General features: G+C 30.5%; 1 protein-coding gene across 1 annotated transcript; it reads right to left on the bottom strand.

Moving 5' to 3' along the window:
* Positions 1–8,466: 8,466 nt before the first annotated feature.
* Positions 8,467–10,173, bottom strand: LOC145579311 (senescence-specific cysteine protease SAG12-like). The gene is made up of 2 exons (XM_081636560.1): positions 9,780–10,173; positions 8,467–9,204 (listed from the first exon to the last, which is right to left on the bottom strand). Exons 1-2 carry the CDS (start codon positions 10,108–10,110, stop codon positions 8,633–8,635), a joined length of 903 nt encoding a protein of 300 aa, XP_081492686.1. The 5' UTR covers positions 10,111–10,173; the 3' UTR covers positions 8,467–8,632.
* Positions 10,174–14,286: the final 4,113 nt, after the last annotated feature.

The following is a 14,286-nucleotide window of genomic DNA, read 5'->3' as shown; positions in this document are numbered from 1 at the left end:
TGATATGATAACAAGATGTTAAGTTGCGACGCTCCATCGCCGAGCCCATTAGCATGACATAACTTGTCTGGATTACAGAACTTGGTTCCTTTATATTTGGATGGTTTCTGGCAATTAACTGGCTATTATTGTTTTATTGAAGAAATGGAAAGGAAATAAGGAATTAAATTGATGAGAAAATGACAAATGTAAATGGATTATTAGCCTATAACCATCCTAACATGCATGTAGGGTCTATTCTCATGAGTCATGACCATCCCAAACTTTAAAAAAGATATTTAAAAAAAAAAAAAAAAAAAAAGAAATTTTAAATTTTAACACCATTAAAAAGACTGAAAATGGATTTGAACACTAATGCCTGGTTTGTGCACCCGGGTGTTTGAAAGGCGGAAAGAACATTAGCTATTTGAAAAAGAACATTTAAGTGTTTGAAAAAGAACATGTTTGTGTTTAACAAGGAACATGCGTTACTAAAGAACATAAATACATTACAAAAAGAACATGATAAAAACTTTATTAAAACTTCATGAAAAATTACTCATTAATGAAAAAAATCTTTACCAAATGTATCATTTCTCCAAAAATAGATAATTTTCTTTCTTTCCAAAAATTCAACTTTCCATAATAATTTTAGTGTTCTCTCTATATAGTTATTTTCAACTAAAAATAATTCAAAATTTCATTTTCAAGTTACATTTCAAATTTTAAAATTTAAAATAACATATGTTTTTTTTTTGAAACAAATCAATTCATTAATAAAAAGCCATCCGACATCTACAAATGAAATCTAAATTAACAAATACATAAAATTGAATCAAATTAGGGTTTTCTTTATCAAAGCTACGATCGTTGAAAAGATCTTGCACCGTGGTACATCTCTCGCACACATTGCTGGAATATACAACTTTTTCGGAGAGACGGTCTAACGATTTGTTGTAGCCATAAGGATGATTTTCATCTAATTCGCTTTAACGCATTTGAAAACTTGACAACCGTTGCGCACTAGGCGAAAATATCAATTGGCCACCGGTTCAAAACCCCCCTATGCCACCGGTTTTGAACCGGTGATCAGTTGGGGGGTGGCAATTAGCTTTTTAAAAAGCCACCGGTTCAAAACCGGTGGCAAAAACAAGTATTGCCACCGGTTAACCGGTGGCAATAATCTCTCCCGCTCTTTTTTTTTTGTGTATTAATGAGTTTTGCCACCGGTTAACCGGTGGCAATAATGCCCTTAAAAAACAAATTTTTTTTTTTTTTTTTTCATTTTTTTCACTTAAAGTGTAGCAGAAACATATTTATATGTATAATATAAATAAAAACACATATATTCATCAATATGTAAGTAATTGTACAACAATTCCAATTTAGAAGATCTAAATTAATCAAATTACACAAAACTAAAATCGAATATACATAAAAAAAATTTCCAACATAAAAAAAAAAAATTACAATATAAAAACAATATTCCTTCATCTTGACTCTTCGATTCCATTTAAGATCTAAATCAATAATATTCCTGCATCAATCAAAACAAAAAAAAAATCGATTAAAACAAGGCACTAAGATATGCAAACAGTACATGCATAAAAATGCAAAAACCCAGAAAAAAAAATCCACAAAATTAAAAACAAAAACAACTGAAAAACCCAGAAAATCTACAACTCGTAATACCCGGAAGAAAACCCAGAAAAAAAAAATCAAACAAAAATGAAAACAAAATCCCATAAATAATTTTAAAAACCGAGAAAAAAAATCAAAAAAATCAACAATTTAAACCCAGAATATTCGAGAAATAACGAATTAAAATCCCAATTTGATTATAAACGAAAATCCCAAATTGATTATAATCGCATAATTAAACCCCAAAAAACGCATGCATCAATTAAAACAAAAAAATTAATAAAACTCATGAAACATAATCCCCAAAAACCCAGAAAACCCAAAAGACCCAGAAAACACGAAAAAAAAAATCAAATTAAAAATAACCAAGAAATTAAAAAAACCCAGAAATATAAATTAATTGAAACAACCTAAACCCAGAATAATCGAGAAGAGAGTAAGAGGCGAGTTGAGACAAAAGCTTAGCTGCAGTAATACTTTGGAAGAGAGTAAGAGGCGAGTTGAGACAAGAGGCGAGTTGAGACGGCGGCGGTGGTGAGACGACAGAGCAGGAAAGAGAAGGGAGGCCGGCGTGAGATGAGAGAGCAGGAAAGATCGAAGAGATGAGATGGGAGAGAGAGGAGAGGAAATCTGGAGAGAGAGAGAGGAGATGAGATCGAGAGGGGAGGAGATCTGGAGAGGAGATCAGGAGAGGATGGAGAGGAGGATATGGAGAGGAGATCAGGAGAGGAGGATATGGAGAGGAGGAGAGAGAATAAGCGAGGGAGGCTGAGAATGAGGAGAGAGAGTAGGGTTTGGGTTTATAAGGAGAAAGAGTAGGGCTTTTTTTTTATTATATAAAAAAAAAAAAAAAAAAAAAAAAAAAAAAAGCAAAAGCCACCGGTTCAAACCGGTGACAATAATTATATTGCCACGGGTTTAGTTTGAACCGGTGGCAAAAACCTCCCCTCAAAATCCCGCCTATTTTTCCTCACATTTTGCCCACCGGTTTTTAAAAACCGGTGGCCTTAGGGCGGTGCTTATCTTCTTTTTTCACCTAGTGGCGATCCCGAAAAAATCTTTACTAAAGAACTGACAATAGGGCCAAAGATGATTACCTTTTTTATGAACCCTTAACACACAAACAAACCCTAAACATAAACAAACAACTAAACTAACAAAAACTGACGACTCCACTATAGGGAGACGGACAAATATCTACACTACTTGTGTAGATTTATTGAAACCTAAAATGCAAAATTAAATAAAATTAAGGAAAAAGGGTCGGAAATAGTCTAATTTCGGAAGAAATTAAACTATTTTCGGCCTAAACGGCCAAGATTTTGGAGAAACCTTAGAAGAGAGGAGGAGAGGAGAGGCCAGAGATTTTTTTAGCTATGGCATTAGCATAAATAACATATGTTAAAAGAACATAAGTTATAATGTAAAGAATATATAATTCATACCCAAAAAACAAATTGATCATACTAAAAAAACAAACGATAATAAAAAAAAAAAAATTATACTACTTATCTATTAACTATTACTAAAACAGAAGTTGTTGACGTCATCATTACCCACGTGTCACTTTCTCAATAAAAATTTTCCCGCCTAAATGCAATGATGATGTCATCTTTTTTTTTTTTTTTTTTTTTTTTTTTTTTTTTTTTTTTTTTTTTTTGTAGAGCTATCATATTTAACATTTTTGAAATTTAAATATTAGAAGCTTATACATTACAACTAAAACCTATCAATTTATCATAGGAAATTGAAATAATTTTAAATAGCACACTAATAAATGACCTCCTACATTGAACTATAAATTAGACAATGTTAAACGGTTACTCTATCAGAATTTTGATAAAAAAAAATTTAAAAATTACAAAATATATGTAATTCTTATTTTTATTCATGTATAATAGCGATTTATTTTTAAAATGTGCAAATTAAAAATAGATTTTATATAAACCGTGCATCGCACATGTTTTAATCTAGTATGATAATAAATAAATAAAATATAATGGTGATTCATTACCTCAATGAACATACGAGCCAAATCAAAGAACATATTTTGTATTATTGAAACCCAAAAAACATGTTTCATCAACATATGTAAATAACATAAATATTGAAGAACATATTATCAAATATATATAGGTATGTTCTTTGTCTAATATAAGTATGTTCTTTGTCATACACGGGGTGTTCTTTGTCGAATAATAGTATGTTCTTTCTACGTACCGGTGCACCATGTACGGTGTACAATATTATTTTCATTTGAACAAAAAAATAAATAAAATTAATACCCCAGACACCCATATATATATATATATATATATATATATATATATATATATATATATATATATATATATATATATATATATATCACGCTCCTACAATTGATTTTAATTCAAATTTTTTTTTTGATAATCCATTTTCAATCTTTTTGTGGAGTTAAAGTTCAAAATTTCCAAAAATGAATTAATAAATAAAAGTAACAAAAAGAACACAAAATTTTATATGTGGTTGGCCACATACATCGTGTGGCAAGTTATCATAGGGGTTACTTGATTAGTGTTATAGGGGTTATTTTGTCAATATTATAGGTGTTATTCAGTTAGTATTATGGGTTATTTAGTTCGTATTACATGTGTTACCTGGTAGTATTATAGGGGATACTTTGTTGGGGCCACATGGTATGACAAGCCGCACACAAATAATAATAATAATAATAATAATAATAATAATAATAATAATAATAATAATAATAATAATAATAATAATAATAATAACGGGATAACATATTTACTATTTTTTTTAATAAATTTATTTGTCAAACCACATAACTAATAATTATAAATAAAGTTGCATTATAAATTGCATTTTAAAAAAAAAAATCTACTATTCTAATAGGCAATAGCATTTCAATTTGATTAGATTATTATTATATAATTTTTTTAGAAACTACTAAATATTAAATGGAATCAAATAATTAAAAATAACTTTCCCATAAAAAATACTACCTGTGTTTTTTTTTAAATTGACACATTTTGACTTTAGTACTATTCACACACTTTTCTTTAACCGTGTTTTGTGATTTATACGTCATGAAAAATATAGTCACGTGGGGTTTTGTTAGATTCACCACGTTATATATTTTCAAAATATCAACTTTTTATAATTTTTGCTTTATATAATTAAAGATATTCACGATTGAATATGTGTATTGACAAACGTGACTAAAAAAACGTATCAATTAAAAAGAAACGAATGAAGTATATAATTTTAAGTGTAATTAAGATAAATATATTTTCTTGAAATTTATGTATTAAAAAGGATGCACGTGCTTTTTTCTAGTATCATACAAGTGTGTGTATATGTAGGGGAATGTTTCAAGAGATTTTAGAGCTGACATATGGGAAAATAAGAGATTTTAGCCAATGAAAAGAGTGAGTTGCAGTTTCTTTTACAATTAAAAAAAAAAAAATAATTCACGTAAGCAAAATAAATGAATTAGATTTAACACTTAAAATTTAAGTAGTGCCACATACGTATAAAAACACAACCATAATACCAAAATCTTATTACCAACAAAAGATAAATATTTTGTTCGTATCAATATTAGAGTCAATGATATAATTACTCCAAATAGTAGAGAATGAGAATTGCTCCAATATGACACAACAAAGAGAAAATTACTTTTAGAAATTAAAGAGTGTTACCCAAAAATGTTACTATCTATTCTTCTTCTTATTATTAGGTTACAACCCGTACGATGCATGGTTATATAAAACTTATATTTAATTTGTACATTTTAAAAATAAATCGCTATTATACATGAATATAAAAAAGAATTACGTATATTTTGTAATTTTAAATTTTTTTATTTTTATCAAAATTATGATACAGTATATGTTCAACATTGTCTAATTCATAGTTCAATGTAGAAGGTCATTTATTAATATGCTATTTAAAATTGTTTCAATTTCCTACCATAAATTGATAGGTTTTCGTTGTAATGTAGAAACTTCCAATATTTAAATTTCAAAAATGTTAAATGCGATAGCTCTACAAAAAAAAAATGACATCATCATTGCACTTAGGCGGGAAATTTTTTATTGAGAGAGCAAAACATGGGCAATGGTGATGTCAGCATATTCTGTTTTAGTAATAATTAATAGATAGATATGTTTCAACTACATCACTTACATTATTTTACATTCAAGTCAATTAGTTTAACTAAACTTATGTATCGATCAAAGTGTAACACTTCAAAACAAGAAGAGAGTATGTACTTCCTTTGTTTTTTATTAGATGCATTACTTTTTTTTTTTTTTGAAAACAGATGCATTACTTTTTAATTATTCACGAACTCCTAAACAATTTTTTAAGATGAAAGAGATAGATAGAAAGAAAAAAGTGGACCCATGTGATATGAAAGAGATATAGAGAATTTATAACCAAAAAGGAAAGTGATGCAACTAAATTTAAACTTTCAAATATAGAAAGTAGTGATGCATCTAAATAAAATCTGAGAAGTATTACTCCGTATCAATTTGGGGAATTAGGGTTTATATCTCAGGATTTATTTATAGGAGGATTATTAGTGATTTGGGCTTATAATAAATTTAAGAGTTAGGTTGTTAATCTTTTAAATCATGCATTAGAATCTCTCAAAATTTTAAATGCGACAAACAAATTAAAGAAAAAGGAGGGAGTAAGTAGTTTTCAATGAAAAAAATCAATAAGTTCTGTGTAAGGTGGGTGAACACTAATTTTATTGTAAAACCGTCAGTGAGAGTAATTCTAACTATTTTTATGGTAATTTTAATCACTTAAAGGATAACTTTTAATTTGTCGTTGGTTTAAATTTTATTTTAATGTGTAGTTTCTTATAGATTCGATTATATAATATAAAGGCTAATATGATTAATCTAATACATTATAAATTTTTGTAAGCTAAAATTTATTATTAGAAAATCAATAAATTTTATAGCATAAAGATTAATTTTAAATACTTTTAACATAAATTTGATCTGTTTTACAATAAAATGCACCCGCCTTTTTGAAGAATTTGGTGTGAAAAAAATATCTTTTTAAAATGGACAAAATGTTATTAAACATAATTATATATGTGTATGGTCAATATAATAACAGTTTTTGTCAAAAAAAAAAAAAGTACATATACCGATAATATTTCTGTGGGTTAGCAAGAACACTCTAAATAGCACAGTAAAAGAGGTTATGAATAGTACTTACTCTATTAAGATTCTAAGTAGTTATATCTCTCCATATCATATGGTTCTAGCTTTCATCGCAGGAGCCCATTGACATACTTTGTCTTAATTCGTATTGGTTTCAAAGTCTTCTGATTATATATCTGGCTATATATTCTTAAAAGCTAGCAACCTCTGACACGACGACACGATAATACTACTGAAACCGACATTATACGAACACAAAGTTACTGAGAAAATACATGAAGTTAACATAACACGACACGAAATCAATCCATGCAAACGTGACCTGTTTAAATAAAGTGGTCAAATTATTCAATTATCCTACATTATTTTTGTTGAAAATAGACCTCCCAAATATCATCACATGTAAGTGTCCCACATTAGTTGAAAAAGAGAAATTTAATCAGTTAATAAGGCTAAGGGGCTACGTACTCTTCCTATTGTCATATGGTTTTGGGATGGAACCTCATTTGGACTTGTGAATTGGACTTTCTCTTGCGGGTGCGGCTTAAACCCATATTTAACATTGTATTAGAGCCAAACCTACGATATAAGACCCTAAATAGCTAAATTTCACTGGGCCAAGTGTAGGTCCTTGTGAGGGGGAGTGAAGAAGCATTCTAGCCCGAAAAATCACATGAGACAAAATTAAAAGAGGCCTTACATGTGAGGGGGAGTGTTGACTGTTGAACAATAGACCACTCAACTATCACCACATGTAACTATGTAAGTATCCCACATTGGTTGAAGAAGAGAGAGTTAATCACTTTATAAGGTTAAGGGCTTACTCCTCCTACTGTCATATGGTTTTGGAATAAATGGAACCTCCTTTGTACTTGTGAAGTGGACTCTCTATCTCTTGATTTGTGGATGTGGCACAAACTCGTAATTAACAACTAATATTTTTGCTTTATCATGGAATTAGACAAAAAAATAAAGAAATTAGACAAAAAATAAAGAAATTGCAAGCTAAGAACGAAGGTACGTATAGTGCCCACTATATATTTTCTTTGTGGTACATACTTGATTATTTGACTTTTCATACATCTTTTATTATTATTATTATTATTATTTTTATTTTTCTATGAATCATAGATATCTTTAATTTTGTATTACTACGTGTTAAAAAAAAAAAAAAAAAAAAAAAATAGGTTACATTTAGAAATTGTATTTTGTGACAATTCTGAGGATTAAAGAAGATTGGTAAGAATGTGATCTTATTATACATATACTACTAAGCAAGATCACCATTTAAAAATTTATGCATTAGATTTATAATTACCAACACCTAGTATAGTTCACATTGAAAGGCTTCAAATTTAATGCATTACTTGCCAAGGAATTTTCACAATGTTGCACTATTTCCATTTTAGAAAACAAAATATCTTTTTTACACTACAAATACCCAATATGTCCTTACTTTTGCCACTTGGTTCTTTAGTTTATGTTTACATCATATGAATAACTTTGTAATTTTACCCTTCTATCTCTTCCTTTTTCCCACTATAACAGATAAAATGTGTCAATATCTATGATGCAATAATAAAAGAACGGATAAAGTACTATTTTTTGTTGTATTCAATCTTTATAGAAAGCAACCAAATGCATAATTTTAACACACAAACAATCCATGCATACATTGCATGCTTAACAACTTGAAGAAAATATAATATAAATGTATGTCCGAAGTAGGACATTTGAAGCAATATAATAACCTAACAAAAGTTTAAAATATAACTCATTCAATCATAATATAATTAATACTCCATAGATCATCCTTTTGACGTAAATCATACAGGATAAGAAGCGTCCAATGTGAGACCACATTTATTCTGTCCTCGAATAATCCTCATATAACCATTTTCGCCCCAACTTTCACCCCACGAGTTCTTCACCAACCAATAATCGATCCCATCAGTACTAGTGCCATACCCGATAGCAGTAACAGCATGAGTAATGTCATTGCTACACTCTCCTTGGAAGACTCCACTTTGGTAGTGTAAGAAATCAAACCCGCTACCATCAAGTCCAACCGCGACAGGCTGGTTAGAAACAGCTTTCATCAGGGCAGTCTCGTCGTTAGGTGGAATTGATTCAAAGCCGTTTATTGTCACGGCACTTGTTTTAGCTTGGCATTGACTCGGAATACCGTTGGTTGCAGTGTATGGGTAATCGTCTTCTCTTGATATGCCTTGGTTGTTTCGGATGAATTCGAAAGCTGCTTGCATCGCAGCGCCAGCACAACCGTTTGGTGGTTGTACACAATCAACTAGTTCTTCCTCTGAAAGTGAGATTAATTGTCTTGTTTTTATTTGGTTTAGCCCTTCTATTGCCCCGACTGCTGAGAATGCCCAACAACACCCTACAATTTTTAAACACGTGATAAAAAAAAAAAAAAAAAACATTAAAATTTAGAGAGGAAAAAAATGTCAAAGTGTAAAATACATAAGGGAATGGTGAGAAAATTCTGTCATATAATCATCATTAAAATGAATAATACTACTATAATCAATTTTAATTGACTGATTTTTTATTGACAGTACTTTTTTTTTTGTTGGTCAACCTTATTAAAGATAACTTAACTTTCAATGATCAAATAACCTCTATAACACTAACGAAGTTACGTCGTGATAGTCGGCACACGATTTGACCAGCCACATATAAAAGTTGGTGATTTTTCTTTTTAAAAGTTCGTTCATTTTTTTGTTTCAAATATTAATTATTATAATTTTCAAAAATCTTTTTTTAAATTTATAATTAACTATGAGTTTTATAAAAGGAAAATCGTTTTTTAATTAAGTTTGACAAGTAAAAAATAAATAAATAAATCAGCCAATTAAAATTGAGTATAGTTTTAGACATAACCATATACACATTTGGAATAGATGGTGTAATAACAATAGGATTATGTAAAAAATTTCTCAATTGATTTCATACCACATGACCCTTGGTACTTTATCCCTGTGACAGCTCCATATTCTCTCCAATCCATTGAAGGCGTGATGTCAGCATCAGTAAGGTTTTCGTACCTAAACCTCGTTGTGACCGAACCACCAAATGTGGAATGAGATCGCTTTTTATAACCAGTGTGAGTAGCTACAAACTCCTCAGTGGTTAAATCACTGAAGGCATTAGTACCTAATGTGTATAGGTTTATTGATGATGCATTAGCATTGAAATTTTCTATACGCTCAACATTCTTTTTGAATATGTTGAAACGCTTCTCCTTCTCTAACTCATCCTTGTAGACTCGCCCATGTCGAGCCATCCAAAGCTCATGCCTCTCTCTTAGAGACAAGGCTTTGTGATGGTCGAGAGGACGAGCCAAGGCTTTGTTGGTTAAAAGTCCCAAGATAAGGACTAAGGCTAAGCAAAAGAGTTGGAAGTGTTGGTTTGCGAAAGCCATTAAGAATTTAAGATTACAGGAGAAGGTGTGTAGTATATATGTTGGGTATAAGTTGGATGCACAAAATGATATCAATGTATCTATCTTTTATAGGCATCCCATACTATGAAATATAATCATATTTCTAAACCAATCTTTACGTTTTATATTACAGTTCATGGAAATTACATAAGGTTGACTTAGAATGATAATTTGTATTCCCCTCCTTAATTTGCGGGTGTCAATATGAATTCTTTTCTTTTCAAACGGTGTTTAATAAGATTCGGTTGATAATCAAGAAAGGATGACTCAGTATATGCACAATACTGTATATATGACACTTAGTTGATCATCAATATTTAATAATACGAAGTAAATAATAATACTCGTGTAAAAATTGGTACTCGTATTATATACCGCGTTCGAAAATTCAGTAATAACTTGCGTAGTTATAATAAAAAAAAAAAAAAAAAATGGTATATTTAGTATGTTGTCGAAATTTTGTTCGAAATATAACAAGTGAATGATGTTGATTGCGATATTCATTTTATTTTATTTTTGTGTCATGTTCTGATTGTATACCTGATTGTTTTTTAAGAACCAAAAATATTATATGGGAAACACAAATATAGAAGATTGAAAAGTGAGGAAAAGTCCCACAATATAATACTACTAAATACTTCCCTCGTTAATGAGAGATTGAGAGTAGTAGTTTACTACAACTTATTTAAGAAAAGTGGTAGGAGGGATGATGCCCTACAAAAGTTTATTTTGTTGTTTAGATATCGATAAGGGCGGGGTAAGAATCGAAACCAGGATCTTCTGGAATTGAGAGGTAAACTGTAACTACTTGAGCTATCCGCCTATCCCTCACTCTCGTGATGCCCTATAAATGTGCATGCGTGCCAACCTGGCTGGCTTGAGCCTTGAGAGTTGGGGAATGTGATGAGCGGAGGGGTGATAATTCGGAACATGTAGATTTCGGGTTAAGTTTATCAGTTTCGGGTTTTAATGAGTCGGTTTATAAAGGGTTGAAATAATTGACGGGTTGGTTCACGTCAATTTTGTGAATTATTTGTACAATTCGATTCGATTTTTTTATAGCGGTTTCTATACTATAGGTGATAAAAAAAATTTGGGCCGGGGTGGACATGGCCTTAGCATCATATATATCTTGTGCCCAAATCCACATGAAAGTAGCGGGCCTGTCAGGCCAAACAAGACTTTTGGGTTTTTCAGGCTGGGTTCAGATTTTTAACTAAAAATGCGCCTTTAGGCTTGTCCAAACCCGCTCTATATTTGGGCTAGGCTAGTGGGTCGTGCCGATATTGATCAGCTCTATTCTATTCAAATCGATACCTAATCAGGTGGGGTTGTAATCTGTTCGGGCCATAATCCATTTGAGTTTAACTTGGTCAGTTTTAAAATGAGTTTAGCAGTTTAAAGTAGGTCTCGGTTCAAAACTATTAAGATCCTAATCAAGTCGGGTTGTAATCGGTTCGGGTCATAATCAGTTTGGGTACAACTAGGTTTGTTTAAAAAAAAATTTCAGTTCAAAACAGATCGGGTGAAATCGGGTCAGGTCATTACCGATTCAGGTCATAATCGGTTTGGATTAAATTGGGTCGGTTTGAAAACGGGTTTACCTAGTTTGAAGTGGGTTTCAATTCAAATCATATCGAGTTAAATCGAGTTGAACCATTATTGAGGCAGTTTAATCGGATAATGGGTAGGAACGAATCAGGTATAATAGAGTTAAGTCTTAAATAAGTTTGGTTTATCTAGTAGTGGGTTGAAACAGATCGGATTATAAACATATTGTGTTACAGGTTGTAAACAACTCAATCATAACGGGTTACAGGTTGTAAATTGTTCAGTCTCAACGAGTTACAGGTTAAAAACACTTTGGTCAAATTAGATTACGGGTTATAAACGGTTTGGTCTCAACAGGTTCCAGGTTGGGACGTTAGGATTTTCCCCGGATATAAATGGTTTCAATTTTAATGGGTCGGGTTATTATCGGGTTCGGACGCAATTCAATCGATTCGGGTTATTTTCGATTTCGGATTGTAACGGTTTGGCTTGATAACAGGTCAAGTCATTACGATTTGCAAAAACTCAGTTCGGTTCATTTTTAGTTGAAAAAAATTGAATTAGGTCTTTTTTGGTTCCTTTTTGGATCGGTTTGAGACAGGGTGTAGAAATTGACAACTCTTGATGGGTATGTTAAGAACCTTCTAACCATTGTTATTTGGGTGCTCATCTTTAAGAATTCTTTTAAAGTTGTTATTTTCTATAACACATTCGATACTTATATATTAAAGTATTCCCCGTTATTATTCCCATAATATTATGTGTCATTATATCTGAAAAAACTTTCCCGCCTAGAAACTTTGTTAATGTTAAAAAAGATTTAATTTATTTTTTTTCACAATTTTTTTATCATAAAAAGGAAGAAGTTTGTTAAGATATCTAATTATGAATACTTTGATATTAATAAATAAATAAATAGATAAAAAAGTTTGTTACCGGACTTTGGATAGTTACGAAACAGTGTACTATTACTTTTTTTTTTTTTTTAGAATAATTTAACCAAACTGGATTTATTGTAAACTATATTGTTTTCTATTATTTTTAATTAAATTAAAAAGTTAATATAATCAAGTATATGAATTTATTTCTTTTTAGATGACTACTTGCATGTATACATTAGCAACTATTAATTTATTTCTTTTTATGTTCTTTTTTACTTCCAATTATTATGTTTTCTATGAAATACGATCGTAAAACCATGCATGGCACGACATATGAACTAGTTTATATTATAGCAGTTTTTTCCCTAAAAAATGTCGTGCTAGTCCTACAAGGCGAGTACCTCACGTGTACAAGGAGTGACATTTGTTAGTTTGGTTTGGGGCAGCATGAAAATATTTATAATTAGGTAATGTTACGGCTGCATATAAACATTTAATATATTTCCTTTTTTGGTATTAAGTTGGGAATTTATCAACAATTCACAAATAAATTAGTGTAATAGATGTTTATTTATTGTCAGTTCTTCCCATTTGTATAAAGCATTTTTTTCTCCAACCTTGGATGTTCTTTGAAAAGTTAAAACATAAGAGTTGATGAGTGGACGTGAGATACAAGGTCATTATTAGACCAAGAAATGATGAATAATTGAACTTAATGTGGAGAAGCAATAAGCCAATAAGCAATTAGTCTAATAGTCATTACGCTAACGGCTAACACGGTTCTACTGCCGAGCCCCACACATTTTTATTATACTGTACTTTTTACTTTCTAGATGACGACATGACGTGCTCTTGGATTTCAACGAAAATTAACTGATTTTTTGCTCCAAAATAGGGGTGTCCATTATTCGGATAAAAACCGAAATCCAATCCAATCCAAACCGAATTATTAATTCGGATCGGATCCAAACTTTAAATCGGATCGGATCGGATTGAAATTTTTCGAAAATTCGAATTTTCGGATCGGATCGGATTGACCTTGTTTGGATCCAAAAAACCGAATTAACCGAAATATAAAACCACACTTTTACAAATAAGGATACATTATATTAATCATGTAAATTTTTTTTGATAATTACATTAATATAAACTATGAAAAATTATGTTTTTAATATTTGTATTAATCATGAGGAACTATGTATTTAAAACTAGGCTTTTCATAATTGCATTTTTATTTTTATAATCACTTAAGTCCCTAGAAAATTTGCAATGTTTTTAATTCGGATTTTCGGATCGGATCCAAATAACCGAATTTTATTTCGGATTGGATCGGATTGGATTCATGAGAAATTCGGATTGGATTGGATTTAAAAATTAAAAACCGAATTTTATTTCGGATCGGATTGGATTTTTCCTAAATCCAAACCGAAAACCGAATAGACACCCCTACTCCAAAATCCGGAACCAATTTAATTTGTAATTTTTTTTTTCTTTTTACAAGGTATCAAAAAAGAGGCCAACTCCTAACAGACTCAACACTACAACAAGAAATTTAAACCTCTTAACCAAACTAATACAAGAACTA

Source organism: Chenopodium album, chromosome 14 (genome assembly GCF_948465745.1).
Source record: "Chenopodium album chromosome 14, dcCheAlbu1.1, whole genome shotgun sequence".
NCBI lineage: Eukaryota > Viridiplantae > Streptophyta > Magnoliopsida > Caryophyllales > Amaranthaceae > Chenopodium > Chenopodium album.
Note: the sequence above shows the minus strand (reverse complement) of the source record. Positions and strands in the feature narration are given on the sequence as shown.

Bases quoted from the DNA above. Each gene is read 5' to 3' on its own strand.
- LOC145579311 (XM_081636560.1), bottom strand. From the start codon at position 10,110: ATGGCTCGACATGGGCGAGTCTACAAGGATGAGTTAGAGAAGGAGAAG. The intron at 9,205-9,779 runs GTATGAAATCAA...TAAAAATTGTAG, and splicing joins AAAGTACCAAGGGTCATGTG to GGTGTTGTTGGGCATTCTCA.